The sequence below is a fragment of the Mesitornis unicolor genome, unplaced genomic scaffold, assembly GCF_000695765.1.
Source record: "Mesitornis unicolor isolate BGI_N332 unplaced genomic scaffold, ASM69576v1 scaffold21662, whole genome shotgun sequence".
In the NCBI taxonomy this organism is placed as follows: domain Eukaryota; kingdom Metazoa; phylum Chordata; class Aves; order Mesitornithiformes; family Mesitornithidae; genus Mesitornis; species Mesitornis unicolor.
Window position 1 is genome coordinate 10,183 of NW_010171492.1, and position 24,372 is coordinate 34,554.

Here is a 24,372-nt window from a genome sequence, read left to right on the forward strand (position 1 = left end):
AGTTTATTCCTGTCACCAGGCACAAACTCACCAGTCTGTCTTTTGCTCAGCTCTGCAATGCTTAATTTGGGTTGTGGTGCTGGCAAGCTTTTTTTGCTGTATCTGGCAGTCAAAATGATTAACTACATAAAGACTTTGTTCATTTTCCTGCTCTTTTAGCATTACTCACCATGTACTTCTTGACAGCACCCTGGTATATCTATTTGCCTGTTTTTCCCTCCTTCTAGGGCTGTTGACATCTTGCGAACAGCATCAGCGTCTAATCACATGTCTCTGCTGGTTGCCAGGGATGAAGAAGCAAAGTAAGCAAAAAATAAAACATAGTTTAAACCTCAAAACTAATAAAAAGCTAATAATTCTAAGGTTGGGTGGACAGGCTTGCATGTATTTTTCTCTCAGATTAGTTTTAATCACAAAATTGTACCACATGTCACATTTTTCTGTTTAGTATTTGATACCAATTCATTCTGAGACTATTTGCATCAATTAAAGTAGCAAGCCCAGGCCAATTTACATTTAATGAAGAGGATTGAAATGTTATGTTACCAGCTAATACCATTAAAAACTATTTGCTGTGATAATTTTTATAATACTTCTCACATTTTAAAATAGAAAATGAGGAATATGTTAGATCGACAGTACCACAGAACTGCATGATGTAAGCTGGTCTTGGCTTCCGAGAGAAGGCAGATTTAGTTACTGTTTCCCCTCAGCAGTTTGCTTTTCAATCTTTAATGAGCTTTGAATTTGTTTGGGTAAGTAGGTTAAACTGTTCACTACACCAGGTAGTCCAAAATACATCCGTGATGAGGACATTTATGTTAAAACATTGCTTTAACCTTGATGTCTAAGGTTAAGCATATAAGCCAATATTGGCAGAGAATCATGGAAATGCTATGATCCACGTCTGTATCCCCTTTTGACTTAAATCTCTGGAGGAAATGGCTGTTATGTAACTATTTCTGATAATCATTGCAAAAGTATCTGCTGTTATTTGCCTTTCCTGGGCTGTCCCACTTACAGAGTAATCTCTCCATAAAGGAATCTTCTCTAAATTCTTTTAGCCTTTTGTCCAATTTAAGCTTCCTTTTTCTGCTCCTTTATTTGTTGTATTTGACAGACATTTAAATCACTCTGTAGCCTCTGATCTCTTATTTTTTTCAGACTGCTGAGATATAAGTGAGGTCCACTCTTAATCTGCTTTTATCTAGAGCATACTGACCTAGTTGCTCTAAACTCCTTGAATAATTAAAATCCATCAGTCCTTTACTGTTGTGATGCTACGCCCAATGGCCTGTGCAGAATTTGCCACTACGTGCAGTCCCTCACTCAGACACCTGAGAGACAATTTCTTGTCAGGATTACTTGATTTACACTCAGCTGTGTTTGTGTTCCCTTGGTCTGGCAATAGTTCAAAAAAGTTTGTCATATTTAAAAAAATAATGCATCCAGCAGATTTCAACAACTCTCTGCAGTCACTGGAATTACTTGGGAATTAGGTTCCCTGCAATCAGTTATTTTCTGTTCTCTCTCTCTAATTCTGTAATATTAATTTGCTGATGTTTCTGACTTACATCATTCTAGATTATTTCCATTTTTTAATCTGTTATCACTGAGGTAATCATAGCTCAGATTATATTTTTTAAATTTTATACATTTTTTACAAATTAAGCTGCATTAAGTATTAATCAAGAGTCTTTGTTTTCTCTTTAATGTGTTTAATACTAATACAGGATGTACGTCTTTGCTGCTTTTTTGCCAGTTTCTTACAATATTATTGGTTTCTGCAAAGAACTTCTGCTTTTATCTTTTACTATTTTTTTCAGCAGTGTGCTTGACCAAGAATTGCCCTTTATTATTTCATCTGTTAGGCCTTTTTAAAAAAGACAATATAATGAAAAAGATAAGCAAAGCCCAAGCACATGCAATATTTTATATATAATGAAATTTACCTCAGATGAACTAGACTGCAAATTTCTGAGAAAGCTAAATAGAAGTTAAGAATTTGCATCTGTTTTACTCATTCTTTAATAATTAATAAATATTTTTTCTATCCTCTTTTTTGAGTGCCACAGCTTTGTTTGCCAGTCTCTTCTAGGTTCTTGTTCAGTACAGTTGAACTAAAATAATTCTTTAAAAATATGAATATGCTAAAGGTATATTATCTGATTCCTTCAAATATAAATAAATTGTTCTGGACCTAAGTAATACAACAGTCTCATTAGCTGTAACTGACTTGAATTACAAGTTTTTAAACTTTTGAAATCCAAGGTAAAGAGAGGTAATAATTTGAACTTTTCTACCAAAAGTCCATTTCATTTATAGTCTATTGCTATTCCATCCTTATGATCAGTACTACATTATCTTTTCCTTGCCTCTTCTGAATGCTTGACAGGGCTTTCCTCTTTCAGTTGAGGTTGAGCTTCCTTCTCCAAGAAAGGGCAACCGTTCAGTAGAAACAGGAGCAGGTTTCAAAGGGTGCATTTAAACTGCTGCCAATTGCTGATGGAGAGGATCTTCTTTATTGCCACAGGAAAGAATTTCTTGACCTGATGGATAAGTACGGCTCTCACAGTGACACCAGCTCTGCAAGAAGTTCTCCAACACAACTATTGGCTGGTGAGAGGTTGCTTTCTAGCCTGACTTAATCCTGTAGGACAATACTCATGCTGTGGTGGAGTAGAAGCACTTAAAACTACTCTAATTTTGGGTGGAAAGTATATTGGAGGAAGTGACTGAAAGGCAGGCAAAACACACATGTTTACTTAGACTTTAATATTTCATTTGTAGTCTAAACATTTAACTTGAATGGTTTGTGTGTCAGTTTCCCCAGCTCTTAAAATAAATATACTAAATATACTTTAAGCAATTTTAATTAATGAATAATGTGAAAAGTATTTGGTATTTGTAGATTAAATGTACCTTAAGATTTCAAAGTACTTATGAAAATTTGAGCTAAAATACCATAAATTCTAATTCTTGTGGACTTGTTACCTAATTAGGATGCCTTTGTATAGCATGACAGATTATTCACCTGAGATAACTTTTGCTCCCAGTTTGAAAAAAAAATATCACTTGCTATGTTTTAAAGTTATTCCTGGAACCCTGGGGGGCTCACAATTTTTGGCTCTTTTGGCAGACTTAAGCTTTCTTTTGGTTATTTGACTGCTAATAGTTTGTCTGTTATCTAACATGAAAATAGTCTCTCTGAACTTACTGACATGGGTTGAAACTTCATGCATTTCCCAAATGTGTGTTTTATTTCTTTTTTCATTGTTTCTTTTCTTTAAGCAAAATCTGTAGACAGCTCTTCTTCTGGCTCATCCTCAAGGTCACAGAGTCCTCAGTTGCACCCAAAGGATAATATCACGACCATCAGCAGAAATAATTCTGTCCCAGCACCATCTCCAAAGCTTACAAAGTAAATTCTGAAACCAACTGTAACTCCCTTGTGTGAGCTGTAGAAAATGGTGTATGTGGCTGCTTGCGAAAATTTTGGGTTGAGCACTAAGTGTTCAACTTTTTCTTTTGTTTTAAAATCCTGTAAGTTGTACTATTGATATTGCAAACTCTCAGTTTTAATAAGGTACTTTTCTCATTTCTTTATTGTTTACATGGTAGAAGGAAATTAATCAGATTGACTTTTGATCTTAGTGTCCCCTAATGATCAATGAAGCTTCTGGTTTATGCGTACCTAGGTACTCCCATAAACCCTGGAGATATATATAGATAAATATATGTATATAGTAGAGAGGAGCTTTTATTCTTGTAAAATAATATGGGTTCTTTCTGTAATTGCCAGAAGTAACAAGCAAAGTTGCTGATTTTGTAGTAAGTAGGCAATGTAATGTTTGAAGATCGAGATTAAATGTCCACTATTTCTGTTTGTTGCTGTAATATATATTTGTGAAATCATTAAAATCACCTTGGTCTTTATTGAGTATCTAGTTCAGTGTAGTAGTTATACTTTTCTTGTTTCCTTTCTCTTTGTAGAGATAGTGCATTTCAGATTATCTCTATCTGCAAAGGAACAAGCCTAGGTTTGAATATTGTAGGAGGAATTAACAGAAATGAAGGGCCTTTGGTATATATTCAAGACATTATCCCTGGTGGTGACTGTCATAAGGTAAAGACCTTTTTTCCCTCCCTCCCCCTTCAGTCCACCTGTATTTTTGCCTTCATTTAGTGCCTACTTCAGTATTTTATATATACAACTGTATTTGAAATAGGAATTGTGTTTCTGTGTGCTTTCTCTTAAACAGAATTAACTCATTGCACCATCGCTTGGTTACATGGTAATGAAAATTATTCATGAGTTTATTTGAGGTAAATAAGGATCTTATTCCCCAATTTACATATGAGAAAGTAAGAAATCAACTTCAAGAGGCTGCATTATGCAAAGTAAATCACCATGGATTGGACAGAGCTACAGATTGCCTCTCTTTTTTTTTTAACATTTGAAATATCATTTTTCCCTTGCAGTTGATTTAGATGGAGCCTTGCAGTTGGAAAGCATTGTGTAAGCAAATTAGAATAAAAAATATTCTGATAGTGCAGACTAATAAAATATATGAATCGGTACTGGTTACTGTTTTCATTTATGACAAATGCACTGTGTAAATCAGAAGGGTTTGCCAGTTTTATAAATAAGTAACAGAACTGTCTGTTTCAAGTATACAGAACCGTTTATCCAAGTGTCTCTTCTTGCGTCTTGAGTTATGGTTATTTTGATATGTACATCACCAGTTTTTGCCTCTTGCCAAGCAAGATGGTACGAGATAATTTCACAAGCAGTGAGTTTTACCCCCAGTCTATAACTATTTGTGACTGAATATTTGTAGATTAAGGTTAATCTCAAAATGCCAAGATGGAAAGAAAAAGATGCAGTGTTTCTCTAGGACTTCTTTTAAGTAGATGAATAGTAATCATTCTTCTTTTGTGTTCTCCTATTTTGTTTTGGTTTTTAAAACATTTTTCTCATTGTAAACATATAATTTAAAGCCTATCATACATAATCGATAGACTGAAACTGAGACATTAATTTGCAGTAGGTTCCATTATTAGCAGAATTGGAGGTAATTTCCTGATCTTGATTGTCCTGTTTGAGAAAGTAGCAAGCAGATTTTAAATCTGTGCCACATGAGGGCAGCATTGAAGTGGTTATCTTTTAATAGGCTGGCTGCAAGAGAAATAGAAGATCTACAACTTTTTCCTTTAGTCAAAACCAAAACAGTGACAAAAAATTGTAGTAAAGTGCTATCATAGGTTTGAAGTAACACAGCTAAAATTATGGTATGAGGATATTAAATATGTAAAATTTTACTGGTCTTGAAAAGGTATTTTACTTATTGCCTATGCATCTTCTTCTGTACACAGTGTGTTTCACATGGTCACATTGATTCTGTGATTAAATTCTTAAAAGCCGAAGAACACAGACATATGATGTGTGATTTAATGTATATTGCATCAGGCAAATGTCATCAATAACTCTGTAATCAGAGGTGAAGTGTGTGAATTTTCAGTTAAATTGTTGAGGCCTCTTTTAAAATGTGTGCAAAGAAAGCTTTATCTTAGTGAGAAATCTAGCCTAGCACATTTAAAGTCTTTTCTTACAGTCTCTGAGACAGAAATGTGATATGTTCCTGTGCTGATAGAAAGTTTGCAATTAATAGTTCAACAAAAGCACAAAGTTGACAATAGTATTTCTATCATGGTGTTGACTGGTGAATTCCTCATAGAGTAACCTAGTTTTCTCATTAAGATTAATATGGTGAGTAAGTGCCTGAAGAGTCCCATGTATAGCCAAGAACATTTGGTTTTGAAATACAAATTAATCCAACTCACAGCTCTATTAATTAGTAAAGAAGCTTCCTGTACTCATATAGTTTGGTACTCCTTGCTGGAAAAATACTCTTTGTGATTTGTTTGTTTGGAGCTTTTCTTAATAGAAATATGCATCTAGGTCCAAATTTCTTCTTTACACAATATCTGAGATCCGTTCTGGTTGATGAAGCTTTTATAATGACTGCTATCATGATGATTAAATAATTAATTAAATAATCTGCTATTTGTTTCTGGTAGATTGTCAGGCAAAATTAATAGACATTCTTGATATTTCTTGTCTTAACAGATCCAGAGGAATATGTTAAAGTGCTGTAATTATCCAGCTTTTCCTATAGTATGAGCGATCAATACAGAATGTGTTGTTTGTAACACATACATTTATGTATGTGTAACATTGTACGTGTGACATTTATGTACGTGTAACATTGTACATTTATGTAATTACTACAAATATTTGTTATTTGTTATGTTAGGATGGCCGATTGAAGCCTGGAGATCAACTTGTATCTATAAACAAAGAGTCAATGATTGGTGTCTCCTATGAAGAGGCAAAAAGCATAATCAACAGAACAAAGATGAGGTATCTGTTACTGTCAAACAACTAGCCCTCCAAAATGGTTTATTATACAGTACTTGTGGTCCGATTGTGAAATGTCTTGTCGTATGTACTTAGAAGAAATGCAAGGGATATTAATTATTTTAAATATTCAACTGCAGTATTATTTTGTAGAAAGAGACTCAGATGCACCTTTTAGACCTGTAAAATTATGATACTTTCATTCCTTTCAAAAGAAAAAAAAAAAAAAACAAACAAAACCCAAACTCACACTATTTTCCTTTTTTTGATGTTGTGGAATAGAACATCCCTTTAGAAAAATAAATCACACACAGAGTTTGGGAAAATGTAATTTTTGTAAGAGTAGCATATAATCTTATGAACAGTATCATATACAATATGTTGAAACTTTTTAAATTTTAATTTTAGGTTTGAAGGTTTTTGGGAGATAGCTTTTATTAGACAAAAAAATATTCCCAGTTATTCCGAGAATATGCAGCGTCCTTCCAGTCTCTTAACGTCGTTGGTGGCATATGGAGAGCAACAGGCTTCAGTACTTAGTCCTCCTGCATCACCTAATGGGAAGCTTGTGTCAATGTTCACCCCAAATGCTGTGAGTATACTTGTTACTTCTCTTAGTATAAAGTGAGCAAGTGGCTGTTTTTCCTAATTTTATTGAAATTTCAGTATAGGGCTATTTTAATATATTTACCACTGTAGTAAGAAAACAACTGGCTCTTTTTCCTGCACAATATTGATTCTTAGTTAAATGCAAAGTCCTCCTTACTGCTTCTCTATGGAGTCCAGTTTCAGAATCAGATAGATATAGTTATAAATTTCAGAGATAAAGTACTCTCTGATTACTACATATGTGTGAGTACAGTGCAGTCTCACAAGTTACAGTTCTTACAAGATGATGGGATTTTTGCTTAAAAATCAGATTCCTGGAAGAATGTGGGGTTTTTCCCCTTTCAGCTAAGCAACAATTGTTGTTTTAGTTCATACTCACCATTACTGTAAAGAAGTAATGTTGACCATAAGATATTTAAAAATATTATTTCAATTTTTAAAAAAATATTTTCAATTTGTCACATTTTAAAAACGAAGTACTGTCTTTGAACGAGGAAGAATAAGATGTTCCAAGTCAAACACAAAGTTGAAGCAGGTGATTCTCAATTGGTCTGAGATTTCTACTTAAAATTCTTGCCCATTTTTCTTTCCTATTGGAAGCAGGTTGCCTAGAGAGGATGCGCTGTCTTAATCTGCAAAGATATTCAAAACCTAACTAAGGTTTTGACAAGGCCCTGATCTAAGTTTTCTGAATGGTGTTCCTTCTCACCACCACCCGTGCTTTCCCTTTTCTCCTTGGGTTGTTCTGATCTATTCAGCCCTATATCTCCCCCTGGTCTACCTTTCTCTCCCTCTTTTACATTTATACGTGTTCCTAGTTTGGCTTGTGATCTGCTTTAGAAATGGTGTTTCATGACTTTTTATTTTCTTTCATAGGTGGAAACTGGAGTCAAGATGGGAGAGCAGTCTCCAGTTACTTCTCTAGGCAGCGGTCCTGCTGATGTGTCTGCCACTGGTAAATGCTGATTTAATTCTCTGCCACTCTTTTTTGCTTCTATAGCTGTCATATAGAAAACAGTACATAGCGAGACTCGATAGTCTTAAAAAAAAAGGAATATCACACTATTTTTGTAGTACTAGATAAAAGACTGAGATCAATGGATTGTTTAGTATCTTCTGTCAAATATAACTTAACATTGTCTTTAATAAACAGCTGAAAACAAAAATGAATGATCACAACATTTGCAATACAGCAGCAAAGATAATAGACTCAGTAGAAACCAGATAATGAAGACTCACATATAGATCAAGATTAGGTTGCCATAGAAACTGTGCTTTCTTGATTTGATGAAATTCTGTGGATGTGTGCTGCTTGCACTTCTTTTTTTTTAAATCAGGGCAGCATATTAGAAGGATAGAAATAACATGCAGACCTCTAACAGGTTTTAAGTTACTAGCAAATAGAATAAATATGTGTATATTTATATTTGAGAGTCATGACATTCAAGCAAAGACAATAGTCACTTTGATCCTATTTCCGAACAAATATTTTGAAAAAAACATTAAGGAAAAATAGAGGTTGTAGAATTTGATCAGAACCAAATCTGAACAATTGTAATTCCTTTGGGAAACAAGTATGCATTGTATTTACAAATAGTTTTGAAAATGCAGTAGTCTGACATAATCTTGAGAGTCTCAGCTGACACAGTAATAGAACTGATTCTGTTCTGTATCTCTATATGAAGACATAACTACATTCTTCAAGTGGTAGTAAGCATAACCTGTGCTTCTCAGCTTGATCTCTAATATACTGAGAAGGACAAACATACAGGATCTGATTAATTCTGGATGTCACTCCACTGATGTTACTTAAATTGTACCTGCATTTATTATGTCCAATATTAGATATCCTAATTTTAAATGAAACAGTCTCCATATGACAAATCTGACCAGTTGGCTTCCTTCGTTGAAGGGTGAGCTGCCTGAATGTGAACTTTTGAAACTGGAAAGGTTGTAGTCATGAACACACCTGGAGTTCAGTGATCACTTAGTTTTTTCATATTTATCATGAAAAACACCACAACTAAATCAGAAGAACAAGGCAAAAGGCTATTTTTTAATATATTCAGAATATAAGACTTTTGGTTAATGTGGCGGAATACAGAGGAGCTTCATTGTTGCTTAAAGAGACCAAGGCAGCCACTCTTTCTTAACATATGTGAATTACATAGCTAGTAGAGTTGAAAGCAGAAATATTTGCAGTTTGTACTGTTTCTTGTCATTTTTCATTTTAGTCTTATTTAGTACCACATTGTTAGTCAAAGCTGCCACTTCTCTCATGCTGCCCTTTTTCAAGGATAACCTTTCGAGGATAACATTGAAAAAATAAAGTAGCTCTTGGATAGCTTCTTTTTAAAAGCTGTAAGAAAAATCAGCATAATTTTGAGAAATTCTTGCACAAACTCATACACGAGGCTTTTTCATTCTGAGTTTAAAAGGAGTGTGCCAATTCAGCTGAGGTTCTAGCCCACTGTCTTCAGAATTTAATATAGCATGTGAGAGGTGTTAGTGTCAGAGATTTTCAAGATGTTTTGGTTTATGCTTTTGGCATATAAAGAGAATGTAAATTACTTTGCGCTTGGAAACAGATATACTGTGAAACTATAAAAAAAAAAAGAACTCTGTGTAATTCCTTCTGTTTCCTTAGAGAATCTCAGACTGCAAGATCCCTTCATTTCCAAATGCTGGTTCTGGTACCTGTCTAGTCCATTAATGAAATAATGAGTTAAGATCTAAATTATATTTATGAGTAATGAACACAAAGTAATATTCCATTTTCTTCTGTAAAAAACAAGTCAATTAATTTGTTCTGATTACATACATGTAAAATCCAGAGGAACAGACAATTAACTGCTCCTTTTGCCTGCTGCCTGTCATCAAGGGCTTGCAAAGGTTTTTTCTCCTTTTGTTGTATCCACAGGTATTTCTGAAGCATGACAAAGCTGCGACTACATTTCTCAAGTTCCATTAAAACTGAGCATATACACCCAAAAAAACCCAAACCAGCAATTATTCTGAAATCTTGCATATGGACTGCTTAGCACTGCTAGCTTCTTTTCCACACACAGCTTAATCATTTGTGTATGTTGGAAATGAAATAGATGCACCCTGAGTTATTAATGCAAGCAGCTAAAAATCATGCAACCTTCTTGTATTTCTGACTTTAAGGACTGGAGAGGAGGGGATGATGTATGATGGCGTAATAGATGGTAGCTCTTGGAAAAGAGTTCCTCTCCAGGAAAAAATACTGAGGAGCCTTCTGGTATTCAGTCTCAGCTACCTCCTGACAGCCCTTATCTGGCAGCAGGTCATTCCCTCTCTTTCCAGTGTTTTCTGGATCACTGGATATGCTTTCAAGAACTGTCGCTTATACTGAGGGTGCATCTTGAGGATTTTTCTCAGAATTCACAAGTGTGTTTCCCTTTCAGTTTCCAGAGTAACTGTGCATCTCTGAGAGGAGAGAAAATACCACAAGTATAAGCCATATGCTTGATGAATTGCTCGAAGTTATTCCTGGTTTCTTTCTGCTAATTTGCTCTTTGTCACTTTCTGATGTGAAAAAAAATGTTTGAGTGATTGATACCCATAATTTCTGTTTATTACAATTATGTCTTTTTTAAAAAAAAAGGTCAATCTAAATATTAACATTTATTAGTGGCAAGTGGGTATTTAACTGGCATCTTTTTGATGAGCAGAGCTTCAGAAGAAATTTTTTCAAAGCAATAGTTACAACTGTATTGTTATTTAATTTTAATTTTTTCTGCTTAGTTATTGCCCCCAGCCAGAATGATGATTATGAGCTACAAGGAAGGAACTCTACCGTTCGTCTCAAAGCAGAAAAGCTGGAGAGGGTAAATACTTCTTGTCTTTTGAGTTTTCCTTTCTCCCACTTCATGATGCATGTACAACATCTGGATCATATTTCTAGGTTGACAAACTTTAAGGTATAAATTGCACACCAAATTTTCTGTTTGGATAGTTCTTTCAGGTGCAGACCAATATTTCCTTTTATATACTGGGCAAATTATCATTTTTGTTAAAATAATTACTGATTAACTCTTCTGGGAATCTGAACATCCCTCAAGATTTTTAAGGCAGATATTAAGGACAAAGGGGTTTGCATATTTCACTCATCTGTATTCAAGGTTAAATAATATCTGAACATCTCTCAATTAGAAGGAAAAGTCGAAGAGTGTCTCTGGAATAAAAGTGTTGTCAGTGAGAGTGTCCTATGATACAAAGGCTTTTTGAAGTATAGCTCTTTAATTACTCCCCTATGTCCCTGCAATCATTATCCCTAGTCCTTTTTTTTTTTATTTTCTCCAAAATAAGTTTTCTCCTTCCAGGCATTGAATTATCTTGGGATTCAGCCCACAGATGAACAGCAGCAAACCCTAAGGCAGCAACTTCAGAAAGATTCTAAAGGAACAGTGTCATTTGGAGGTAATAATTTGTTAATTACCATAGAAAATAATGAAATGTAGGTATATAGAAATGAGTGAGAATGACCATTAATCTATTTTCTGTCAGTATTGGTTTGCTGCTGCAAATAAATTGACACTTTGAGGCAAGAACCTTATTCTACTGTATAAAAATAAGCTTGGAATTCTGAAACTAAGTAATTGGAAAGCAAGTCACAAATTTATCTAATTAAGAGCAGCCTTGAGAAAGTTTTGATTTTGTGCACACAAATTCCTAAATTTTTGCCTTGGCAACTATAATTGTCCCCAGAATTACTTGGGAGAGTACTGATGGTTAAAGAGACTTCCTGAAGCAACTAAACTGATGGATTATTTACCTTGTTTAGTTTGTGAGAATCAAAAATATTTTAACTATTGTATAAAGATTTATTGTCTAAACTTTAGTATTTTGCATGGAGACCATCATGTTGTCTTCTAGGTAAAGCTAATTCTGATGAGAATGAGTTGCTTCTGTTGGTTATGTTGATTTTGGTAGGTGTCATTAACAATTTAAGAATATTTCTCATGAACTGAGAGACACATGATAGTTCTGATGCTAAAACTGGTGGAAATTTCACTTCTTCTGAAGTTCATGGAAAGCAGCTTTAAACATTAGTATATGAAAAATAATTTCTTGTACTTAACCATCCAAAAAGACACTGGATTTAAAGTAACTTACCAAGAAGGATACCAAAACTTCCATCAGGTTTTATGTGATGCAAACAAACTGACCTTTATATTTCCACTTTTCTGCCATATTATAGCAGATTTTCTTTTTTATACATTCAAAATGAATGGGTAATCCAAGCCACGTTGATTGAGAATGCTGTAGTGAGTGTCTGTATTTAAAACTTTCAACTGGGTCAACATCAGTTTTACCAGGTCTCTATCGGGGGTTTAAAGGACCTACAAAGGAAACTATGAGCTGTGAGACAGCATCTTATTTTCCTTTTTTCTCCTGAAACGCAGTGTCCCCTCTGGTAAGGTCAATTCTTTGGGAAGAACAGGTGTAGAACAGCTGTGCAGATTTCTTTTAATTTTTCACAGGGATCTGCCAAATGTAGAGCATCTCTAACCAGGGGCTTTGAAGATAACTTCAAGCCACCTTTTGTTTGCTTTTCTTTTCTCCTTCACAATTTGACTCAGGGATATTTTGTCCCAAGACCTATTTTGAAATTTTTTTTCTTATTCTTACTAGCTCTGCCAAATGTTTCTGTTCAGAGAGATGTGTCTGATTCTAATATTTTCCTTTAGAAATCTTATGGAGGGCAGATGCTGCATTTATAAAAGGGTAGCCATACATTGTGGTATTAGTAGTTGTGTTGCATCCAGTGATTCTGCTACTAAACTGAGCTTGAGCACTATAGCAACAAAATCTAAACTGTTTTTTAGATTTCGTTGAAGTTTCAAGAAATTTATTCTCTATGCAAACGAATGCAACAGATGATGGCCAAAAATCTGTAACATTTGGGGTGAATGAAATTGCCAGCTTACTGGATTCACAGGTAATGTGTGTGCCTGTACAGTGTTTAACTATTGGGAGGAGATTATTGGAGCGCTTATTATGTGCAAGATTACTCCAAATCTTGGGCAGATGTTTGGAACAGCTCCGTATTATGGTGTTCTTTAAGATAACCTAGTTTCTGTGAAGCTTTCTAAAGCAACTTACTTTGCAGAAAGCAATTCACATAATTATGTTGTGATTTGTTATAAGTGAAGAACAGTGATTTACTGAGATTTCTTAATGGAATATGTATTGCTACTGCCTACGTGAGCAGTAACAATTATTGGGCCAAGTGATTTGAACTACTACAGTGAAAATTACTTTATTCTAGAGGCGAATTTAAGAAAGTGCGTTTACAGCATAGGAATACTAAAATAAAATTATATCTTTAAAATACTGAAGAAAACAGGGACTATTAGTGTTATATTCTTGGTACTTTTAAAAATATTTTCATGAATCCTTTTTAATAGGAAAAATAATTGTTCCTTTGGATGATAAGTTGGTTAGAATTTTCTTAAACATTTTTAGTATTTTCAGAGCTTTAAAATATTTCAAAATTGAGATTATCCTCTCATTTTCTTAACAAGACCTTTTAAGATAAAATATTAATGATTATGAAAGATACCATTAGCAATACATTCTAACATTACATATTTAAATACATACAGTTTGTAGCCTGTGATTCTTTGGAGGATGACATGGAAAGACTTAAGAAAGAAAGAAATGAAGCTTTAAAAGAAATAAGTAGATTAAAGGTAATACTTTATTTTTATTTGCTTTTAATTATTCAAGAGACTGATTTCTTTTTGTGTGTGTAGTAATTTACTGTTTTTTCTTTTGTATTTTATGTGCAGTTTTTGGTTAATAAATAAAAAGGCAGAGCAAAGAGTCCTAATTATGTTTGAAGATTGAACGCGTACAATATATTTCTACAGACAGTGAATTTTATTTGTTATACTGAATACTAGTACATTTTTAAATCTGATTCACAGAGAAATGAGACTAAGCAGACATATCTCAAAAGTGAATTTGGAGAAGTGACTGATTTGCATAGTAATTTAATTTAGAAAATTGTGATCCTAGTAACCACAGTGTCTGAGCATATGCTAATAATTTTGAAAGAAGTCAGAACTGGAGGATAAATTAACCTGTTTTCAAAATGAACACATAATTTTGCAGACATTACAAAATACACGAGACCTAAATCAACAAATATATTTATTATTTTTTAATACCCTGGGTTGCAGCCATTGCCCTATGCCCCCGAATTTCTTTTTTTGAGGATGCAAGAGATAAAAATTTCTGGTTTTCTGTTTACCATACCTACCTCTTGTTCATGGACAGGACTGGAAAATGGATCCCAGGATACAGGCAGCTCTACAAATAATTTCTTTCTTGCTATAAGTTACAAAAACACTGGGTTGGCATGGCCAAAGATCTGTTTCTTTATTCTGTGCACAAAGATTCTTCTTCTGAAAACTCTGTAATGAAAGACCCTTCTTTGAAATGCAAGAGCCCAATTTACATGGAACACTGAAGCAGTGACTACTTAATGAGTACCTAAATTGCTGATGTTGAAAAATGGCAATGGTCAATCTATAATTGCCTCATTTCTTATTCTCTTCCCTTAACGATCTACAGGCAAATACTTGATACAGAGTGAGAAATACCAGATCTGTTAAAGCCACAAAAATGTCTTTATTCTGCTCTTTTGCTAGGTGGCTAGGTAACAAGTGACTTAACATTTGTATTTTACTTATATTGCAGAAATATCCAGTAAATAATCCTCAGACGCTCAAGGAACTTAAACACTATCAATGAACTCTCTGAAAACCTAGCTTTTAGAGATTAAAATTTGATTTTGTCAAAGGTTTTCTAAAAGCTGTAGATTATTATTTCCACCACAACTCTTTTAATATGCGTGTTTCTGATTGTATTCAGCATTATTAACAGACATATGTTGTGGCCTAGAAACATACTAGTTGTACAGAAGGATAGAAGTTACATACCTCTGCCTGTAGTTTTGAAAGAGCTAATTGGGTTTTAGGAATAAAAACTCTCTTTCAGACTTAATAATTAACTAGTTCTTTTTTTTTTTAACAGGAAAAATTGGATGAATCTGTGAATTTACAGAAACGGTTAACAGAAGAGCTACGAACAGTCAAGCAAGTATGTTGAAGTTTCTTAAAAATATAATTTTTCTCTTTTTTTTTTTTACAGTTTTTTATGGAAAGGAGAAGGGAGCACTTCTTTCTCTCTTGATGCTCGTATAGACTATGCTTTCCCTCTTGGTGCTCATGTAGACTATACTTTCACACTGACTCCAACACGAAGTGGTTCTTTTGATACTACAAAGCTTTTTATTAGAATTGGAGAATACTGATCCTTAAAGTTTGAAATCAATAATACTTTCTTGCTGTTGAATTGAGGTGGAAACCATAAGACAAGCTGGATCAAGTAAGTTGGATAAAATGTAGTAGCACTTTTGTGGTCTGAAGTGTTCTTGAAGTGATTTTGCTGTTCTTAGGCAACAGCATACCCAATCTGCAGTCCTAACCTTAGCTACTTTCTATGTCAACCAGGGTTTTAAATGACAAAATAGACACACTTGACAATTTTACCTGATATTTACTAGGAAAAACACAGTAGTGTTTTGTGAGGAATGTCTTGTTTCTGTCTCCGTATCTGTCTCTATGAGAGAAGAAATCAGAGTTTCTTAGGAAATTTAGCCTTCTTGTGTCTCTTAAAGGAAATTTCCAATTATATGTGGGTCTTATGTCATTTATAGCCTGGATTCAAATCCAGGTAACTTTCCTGTTTTCGGCTTCTACTGAACATCCTGTCCAACTCCTTTCTTCTTACGAATTGGCTGCCTTTCTTCTCTCCCGTACTGCTACACATATTCCTTGTTGGTTTCTCATGGCTCTTTTTTCCGTCAGATGTCATATGTGGAAATGCAAGATACAGTTTCAAAGTCTTTCCATGTACTGTTACATTAAGATTAGGTTTACGTTTTTGCTCATATATGTAGATTTGTCCAGCTCCTTCATCATCACATTTTCTTTCTTGCATATAGGAGAACTGCTTTCCATTAATATTGTGATGTTGCTGTCTGTACACTGTGGGACAGCAGGGAACTAAATTGGTTTCTTTTTTGGATAAAATTCAACTAGAAGCATGTCCCAGTAGTTCACCTTATGTTTCCATTCGCTAATGGGTGTTCAGTTTGTTGTTGTAGAATAGAGCAGATGTTCAGTCTAGACTAAAGCTAGTCCAAATCCCAAAATGCAAACACTACAGACATTAGGTCCTCAGCATCAAGTGCTTCGGTTCACATACTTGCTCTTGTTCGGAACACAGACTTGGACAAAGATGGCTTTTAAGTGGCAGCAATGCCTATTTTCTACCACCTGAGGTCCTCGTACTTTTACTTTTCTGTCCAGTACTGTCACCTGATGGTGAAGGTCAGCTTTGCAGTACAAACCTCCAGGGGAATAAATACTCTAATTTTCTAGTAAGTGTTTTAAGTAACTGCTGTTGAAAAGGTTCCATGTACTGAAATGAAAAAGAAATAATAAATTGTATGTGATTACAGCACTGTGTGATCTGTTTTAGGAGATACAAGCAGGCTTTTCATGGAAGTTTTAGTTCTGTTTATACTTGGTGCATTTTCAAGTGTTTTATATGTATTTCTGTAATTCAGAACCAGTGTTGACGCTAAGATTCATAGTGATGCAAAGTTTAAAAAAATAAGCTACTTGCAGTACAAGTTGTCATTTAACTTATGATGATGCAGTCCTTCATGAGCTGAAGTAAGTGAAATGTGTTGAGTACATTATTGAGCCCTAATGGCCTGATTAAAAGTAAACAAACAGATCAACTTAAGTACATGCTTAAAGTCTTCTGAATTCAGTACAATTTAAGTATTTACAAAAAAAATCATTGACCTCATTAATGTTTATAAATTTGTAAAGGGTGAGCATCAGGAGGAAAGAGCCAGGCTCTTCTCTCTGATTGCAAATGGCAGGACAAGGGGCAATGGGTGCAAGCTGGAGCATAGGAGGTTCAACCTGAACATAAGGAAAAACTTTTTTACTGTAAGGGTGACAGAGCATGGCCCAGGCTGCCCAGAGAGGCTGTGGAGTCTCCTTCTCTGCAGACATTCAAAACCCGTCTGGACGTGTTCCTGTGTGACCTGGTCTGGGTGATCCTGCTCTGGCAGGGGGGTTGGACTGGATGAGCTTTCGAGGTCCCTTCCAACTCCTAATATTCTGTGATTCTGTGATTTCTTTTGTGAAAAAACAGGGTTTTAAATGAGGATACAGGCTACCAGTCATATGTAGGAGTATCTTTTGTAGTATTTCTATTGTCTACTAATTATGAATTGCAGAGATTACAGCTTAATTGAAACAGGCATACAAATATTCTGGTTAATGGATATGTTTTGTTAGTGCCCATTCATTAAGTGGTGCTTGAATCAGTAGCTAACAGGATAAACAAAATCTTAAGATTAGAAATATCACTAAATTTGATATGAGGTAGTAATTATTTTCTAATATTGGTCGATGGCAATTAAAATTTATTAATTGGTACATTTTTACTGTGAAATTGTGATATAGCACTATCTTTAGTTATTCCTTGAAATTATATGGAAGCTGAAATTGGCATAAAACATAGGACGAGTCTGACTGTGTTTTGTACTGCTGAAAGTCCTGGGTCACACCAGCCTGAACGATCTCTTCTTTACCCAAGTTTTTTTATGCAGTTATTGTCAACTGAAGCACCTCAGCTAAACATAGTAAATGTGAAAGGTTGTAAAGACAGGACACAGTTTGTGGTATCTCAAACTGCTGGACTTGTATTTCATAGGGCTAAGATTTGCTATTCTATGTACATGTTTTCTAAGAGGAAAAGAGGTGCTTTGAAGACTAGGACTTGAATGGCTGCTATTTTGAAAGTAGTATGTAATTTATTTCACCCTGCCTGAAAGAAGTATTTGGTTTATTTTTATTTCATTAGGTTTTTTAATTTATTATATAGTAGATACGCAAAGTTCTTTTAAAGGATGTTTTCAGCATGCAATTTCTGTAAAATTAATGAATAAGCATTGTTGAATTGTAACTACAAATTTTTGTGCAGTTTAACAGAATACCTTTGTTGTAGTGTTTGTGGTGGCTGGATTATTACTCAGATAAAACCTTCTCCTGACATTTGAATTTATCCAAGGAAGAAATAGAACTCGTCTTTGAAGGAAATCTCTACCTTGAAATGGATTCTGTAAGGATGCAGTTTTTCTCCTCTAGCCTCCATCAGGCATTTATATAGATGAAATATTCGCAGCTGCAGATTCCGTTTCTGTTCCATCTTCCTTCATACAAGCAGTTGAATGGGACAAGAGAAAATGCTGCTGAAGCATGCTGCAATCCGTCTGGTTTTCACTGGTCAGGGTCCCCTACTTGTATAAGAGAACCCAACACGTCGCCGCAGGGCCAGCTTCAGTAACCATAGAACGGGGAAACCTGATGGTATCGTTTCCATTTGTGCCTCCCTGCCCTAGCAAACAGTTTCTGGTTTGTCAGAAAATTTTTCTAATTCAGTTGTAGTGTGGATAATCGTTTCATTGGAATGTAAGAATTCATTGTTCGTTAATTATTCCTTTAGGTCTTTCACTGTTGAAATCTGGTCATACTTAGTCTGCTATTACAGAGAAATTAATATTCAACAATTGGGTTTCTCAAGAAACAATGGAGGAGTAAAGGCAGTTCTGGATTATAAGAGATTAAACCTTTATCTCAGGGAGGTCTTATTTCAAAATGCAGACCTCCCTTTTCATTCTAGCAATTTTCTCATGACTTTTTTGATGTCAGTTCATTGAAGTAATTCCTATGTGTGCATTTTTAAGATGCCACCCTTTGTCAAGGCCTCTGTGTTCATATATATTAGTCAAACTTAATACCAGAGCATCTTTTCAAGACTCTTTCAAGAGTCTTTTTCCCACCTCCGTCCTGTTTCTGAAGGATACCTTTGCTACTGAAGGCTACCAAATCTTCCTTTGGATCAGTAGGGACCAGCTCTTCTTGCCAGTGCGTCACGCTGTTTCTTACAGCGGCAAGAAAATGCCCTTTACAGAAACAGTGAGTTTGAGCTCTACTTCTGTAGATTCATAACTTCTCAGAAACTCCTGTGTTTTCTCAATTGTTTCTAGAAAAAAGAGCTGCTCTGAGCAGCTTGCAGGAGGAGTGGATGGTTCTGGTGGCCTTTCAGGGAGTGCTTTCAGCAATGGCCCCTTGCACTGCTTTTAGACAGCTGTAAAACGAACCAGCCAAATAACAGAGAGACTTACAGCAATAAGCTTTTGAATAGTCTGTGTTTCCAGGTGGAGATGATCATCAAGTGGGATAGGCTCTGTGCTTAAAAAAAACACCACACCACCCACAAAAATCATTATACTTGCTCTCAAATTAAAGGTTCTTTAAATGTATCTCTTATCACTTGTGTTCATATAGATAGCAGCAATATCATCTGTATTCACTAGTGATGATGTTGTTTGCTACATGTGTGATTACTTCTTCTGATGCTTTATGTTCTAAGAGTCTAGAGTGTCCCTGGCAATTATCCAAATTGGTATTATTTTGTAAAACCATTGTAAATATGAGGAAGATTATGTCCTATATATGCAGTTGAGATTAGTTTACGTATGACCTGAAAGATAATATATATTGTTTATTAAGGCTAACAGTGTACAGGTTAAAAGTAATCTGAAACTGCGATTGGTAGATGAGAAAACATTATGACAAAGTATAGGAAAACCCATCTTGTAGAATATTGATTGCACAGAACAAATGCTTCTAAGTTAGGAAAGAATAGAGTTAAATCTGCCTTTGTAAGCCTAACTGACCTCTTCAGACACTTCACTTGTATTATGACACCTGTTAAATATTATCTGACATTTCTTCCACAACAATTGGAAGATTTGGTCATTTAGGTTTTCCAGAATCGGTGATTTCAAGTCTAGTGTCTAGAACGTTACTGCCTACTTTGTATAGATTCTTAGTTTGTTTCTTCTCTACTCCTACCTATTTCTCCTCTAGCACCATTCCCAACCAGGCTGTAGCTGTGATAATAAAATACAATAGGTAAACTAGAAACAGGATATTTACTTAAGTATCCTTAGCTGAGGAATTTATACAAAGAATTTCTAGCTCTGTGAATTAGTGTATTTAAACCTTACAACTTTAATGATTCGGCAAATTAATATAAAGTGAATTTTTCCATAGATTAATAAAAAGCTAAGGAGGAAGGTGATCAATGCTTTCCATGTCAGTGAGTCAGTACGTCTACATTTTTTGATGAGCAGTTTGTTTGGTTTTTTCCTAGTGTAAACTCATCTCTTGTCCAAACCTTTAGTCTGACTTAAAATTTACAAATCAAAGTTAACTTGCATTAGTATTCAGTAATAAAATGAACTGAGCAATATCCTTCTCTAAATCAGATTTTACAACATTTAGGGATTACTTTGGCTGAATTAAAAGCTATCAGTTTCTAATTTCCTATTTTCCATACATTATTTATATATAAATTTTATATTATACTTTTCAGTGGTAATACAGGATAACAATGTAAGAGCAGGAACTAGGCAGAAAAATAAAACCCAACACTTATTCCAAGAGCAGTGTCAACTCAATACTTACATTAGAAGTCCATCTACATGATGTGTGACCTCAGAATTGTGTGAATTCAGGCAATAACAATGACATGAAATAACATCTCTTTAAAGTACTTTTTTAGTGCTGAAGTGATGGGGCAGGTTAAGAGCACCAGATGCATTTCTATAAAACCTTTTATTCAATTAGATTTATAGTAATCATAGAATTCATTATTTAATTTATTAGGAAAATTATCTCTCTCTGTAAATAGCTGCTCTTTGTTTGGACATCATGCACTTAAAAATTAGCAATTGAACCATCTAACCATAAGTACGAAAAGGTAGCCCTAATGCCAACTGCAGTACTTTTGAGCTAAATCTGTACTTCTTTGTTAGCTGGAGTTGTAACTTTTCCATTAAATCTGATCATCTGTAGGAAGCCAAGGCAGCCGTAGAGGAGACAAGAGCCCTGCGAAGTAGGATTCATCTTGCAGAGGCTGCACAAAGGCAGGCGCGTGGAATGGAGATGGACTATGAAGAAGTAATTCGCCTGTTGGAGGCTGAAATTGTAGAGCTGAAGGCTCAGCTCACCGATCATTCTGGCCAAAATAAAGTAAGCAAAGCGGTCGCCTGTCGGAGTTACCATGGTTTCCTTGCTGTTGTCATGTATCTTGTTTTCATTTTCTTTTCATCTGCTTTTCTAAAGTAGGTCACTGTTTGTCTTGTATTATTCAATATCTGGAATGATGCGTACTGAAGGGGTAATGTGAAGTGTATGAGTCTTCCTTTATCCAGATATCTTTGGGCTGGAAAAATAGGAGCTGAAAGCATATGTGGGTCACAGGTCAAAATGGCACATCTCAAGCATTAAAGCATGGAATAGTTTCTGGACTGCAGATACATTGTCTCTAATGTATGTATCTTTGTATGCTTTTGTATTTATGTAAAAGTGGCCTTCACACTTATGTTTCTGTTAGGCAAATAATAACAGTAAGAAGTCCAGTACTATTCTTAAGTAAATTCAGATTTAATCAAGATAATTATTTAAATGCTAGTAACAGTATCCTTCCTCGTATTTTAAAGCCACATCCTCTCCAGTGAGGCATTTCAAAACATGCTGAGGAGTAAAATATTTGAGGTACTTGAAAATTTTCCCCCATAATTGCAGATCAGTTTTCTGTACACAGTTTGAACAAGTGCAGGCAGGTTGGCATGTGGGTGTTTACCTTGTTTTTTCTCATGAGGAGTGGATGTGCATAGGAACTGATGAAGAAAGCCTACTGAAATGTTGCCTTATTTCATCATGAGAATCAGTGCAATCTTACAGGGTATTAAAAGGTAAAACTGAGCTCTATGCTAGACAGGCTTGCCAAGCAGCAACATGGCAAGTACTCCTGGGGAGGAATTCCTCTGATCTAATTGTGTGTGTGATGAGACAAATAACACTCTAGAAGCTGTTATTTCAGAAGATCTGACTGAAATGCCCCATCTTTTATGTCAGGTATTTTTGAAGCAGTGATTGTTTTCTAGGACTTGAAGAAATAATAGAAATTTTAAGAAATGCAGAGCATGTGGGTTGCTTTCTTAGAGATTTGTTTCTGAGATTGAATTTCTGAAATTCTGAGTGAGTACTTGAAAATCTGAGTGGAGATTTGACTCTGCATTTCGTACTGGAAAGAAGCAGTATAAAGTAGTTTCCAACTCTGTAGTGTACTCTTTTTAGTATAAAAGAGTAAGGTCCCTCTGAGGGTTTACCAATAGTGGACATTACCAAAAAAGTGAGATTACCAAAAAAAGGTGGTTTAATCAACGCGTTCTCTGACATTCAGAATATCATGGTAGATGTATATATATATGCATATAAACAAATATGTGTACTCATTTGTATCAAGTGAAGATAATAAGTGAGTTTTGGTGGGTTTTTGTAATAAGAGGGTTATAGCAGGTAGTGGACTTTCAGAAAAGATCACCCACAGTGATGTAGAAGTTTCTTTTTAATGATAGTGATATTTTCTTAATTTTGGAGTGTATTTTGGTTGAGATCTGTTCAGCAGACAGCTTAGCTAGACAAACATGCCGATATACACATGAAGACTTTTCTCGTGGTTCTCTCACGCAAACAGTGCCAGGAACTGAAGCTGAAGCCTTGAGCCTCCAGAACTTGGGTTAATGGGGCTCAAAATTCTCTGCAGCTGAAGGTATGCGTAACACTGATCAATAGGTTATACAAGTGCTTGTAGAGAAATCCTAGGGGGTAATTAGCTCCAAGATATGCCGTAATTACTGTGTTGGCCAAAGGACGTAGAGATGCAAACCAGTGGACTGAGTTTGTTCACATGCTGGCTATTTACGCCACCCTGCTGACAGGTACTGTGACCATCGGATCTGTATTTTTGGTCCATTCATGAATCAGTTCAAACTGTCTTAAGACTTAGCTCCATGACTGTTGTTATCTGCCAATTTCAGTTTACCTTTATATCATTTGTCAAAATATGTTGCAGTCTGGGAGCTGATTTGCTAGCAGATCAGGCATACCTGCCTCAGGAGCACCTCTGTTTTTCAGAACTGCAGAAAAGAGTTGGTGTTAAACATTTCAGACATCCATTTCAATTCACACTTTTTATCTGTGTGCACTATTGGGGAAAATGGTCAGAATAAAAGCCTTAAATTCTCTCTCCCAGGATAACATCCAAGACTTGAGAAAGAGAGTAACGGTGCTTGACTGCCAGCTGCGGAAGTCAGAATCGGCTAGGAAGACCTTTGAGGTGGCTACTCAAAAATTGCTGCAGTTTGTAGAGGTAACTGCCTATCATTTTGTTTGGAAAAGTTTTGTGTTGATGATTCTGAGGAATAAACACAGTGAACTGACTACAGACTAGTTGCAGAAATCCTTTCGTTGCTAGAAATAACACTGGTGTATAAGTGTACAGATCCATGTAGGAATCTACTTAATCTTCATGTTTTGCTGTACACTAAACAAATCAAACTGATCATATAATTTTTTTTCACCTAATTTTTCACAAACTTTTATCAATTTCTGTGAAATTCCACAAAGGAAGAAGGCAGAAATAGTAATATTTGTTAATATTCTGAAATGTTATGAAACAGAAAAAGTGATGTTATTATAACCTCTTTCAATGAAATACCTATAATATTTTGGGGTTTACTTCTACACTTCTGGCTGGCATAGACTCTTTAATTACAAATCAAATCCCCCACACCCAAATAGAACATCGAATTATAAGGTATTAACTTTTTGACTGTGTCAATTTATAAACTGTTAACTTCTTGAATATGCCCAACAGGTTGTGCATGAAATACTGTCAGATAATTCTACTGCCTCAACAGTTTTAAGGTAATGAAAGAGTTATTAATATTGAAATGGCAATGGTAATATTGAAAAACTCGACTATAGTTTAAAAGTCCCCAAAAACTGTCTTGTAGCATTTTTCCTAGATTTTTTTGCTGTATGTTTCTGAGTGTCATTTTATTGGAGGAGGCGGAATGGCATGAATTATAAATTAGGCTTTCAGGATACAGCTTCATTAAAAACCTCAGCATTAAATTAAAACAGTTAGTAATTACATAGCTATGGTTGTCTGGCTGTTTCTATGAAGTAATTACAATGTGCTAAGGATTAGTTAAAATTGCAAGGAAACTTAACAGTGGGTTATAATTTTTTTAATTATTTTTTAGATTTGCCCAAGTGATTTTGCATCATCATTAATTCAGT

General features: G+C 35.0%; 1 protein-coding gene across 1 annotated transcript in view; it reads left to right on the plus strand.

Moving 5' to 3' along the window:
• The window catches only part of LOC104537244 (syntaxin-binding protein 4-like), a gene marked incomplete at its 3' end in the record, with an annotated part of 32,891 nt that extends 8,897 nt beyond the window's left edge, over nt 1-23,994 (plus strand). The window contains exons 5-19 of the mRNA XM_010180065.1: nt 228-302; nt 2,534-2,619; nt 3,292-3,421; nt 3,994-4,126; nt 6,318-6,424; nt 6,830-7,013; nt 7,907-7,985; nt 10,799-10,881; nt 11,377-11,473; nt 12,883-12,995; nt 13,663-13,749; nt 15,098-15,163; nt 21,076-21,252; nt 23,321-23,437; nt 23,945-23,994. Of these exons, the coding sequence (XP_010178367.1) occupies nt 228-302; nt 2,534-2,619; nt 3,292-3,421; nt 3,994-4,126; nt 6,318-6,424; nt 6,830-7,013; nt 7,907-7,985; nt 10,799-10,881; nt 11,377-11,473; nt 12,883-12,995; nt 13,663-13,749; nt 15,098-15,163; nt 21,076-21,252; nt 23,321-23,437; nt 23,945-23,994 (1,584 nt within the window). The remainder of the gene's footprint in view (nt 1-227; nt 303-2,533; nt 2,620-3,291; nt 3,422-3,993; nt 4,127-6,317; nt 6,425-6,829; nt 7,014-7,906; nt 7,986-10,798; nt 10,882-11,376; nt 11,474-12,882; nt 12,996-13,662; nt 13,750-15,097; nt 15,164-21,075; nt 21,253-23,320; nt 23,438-23,944) is intronic.
• Nucleotides 23,995-24,372: the final 378 nt, after the last annotated feature.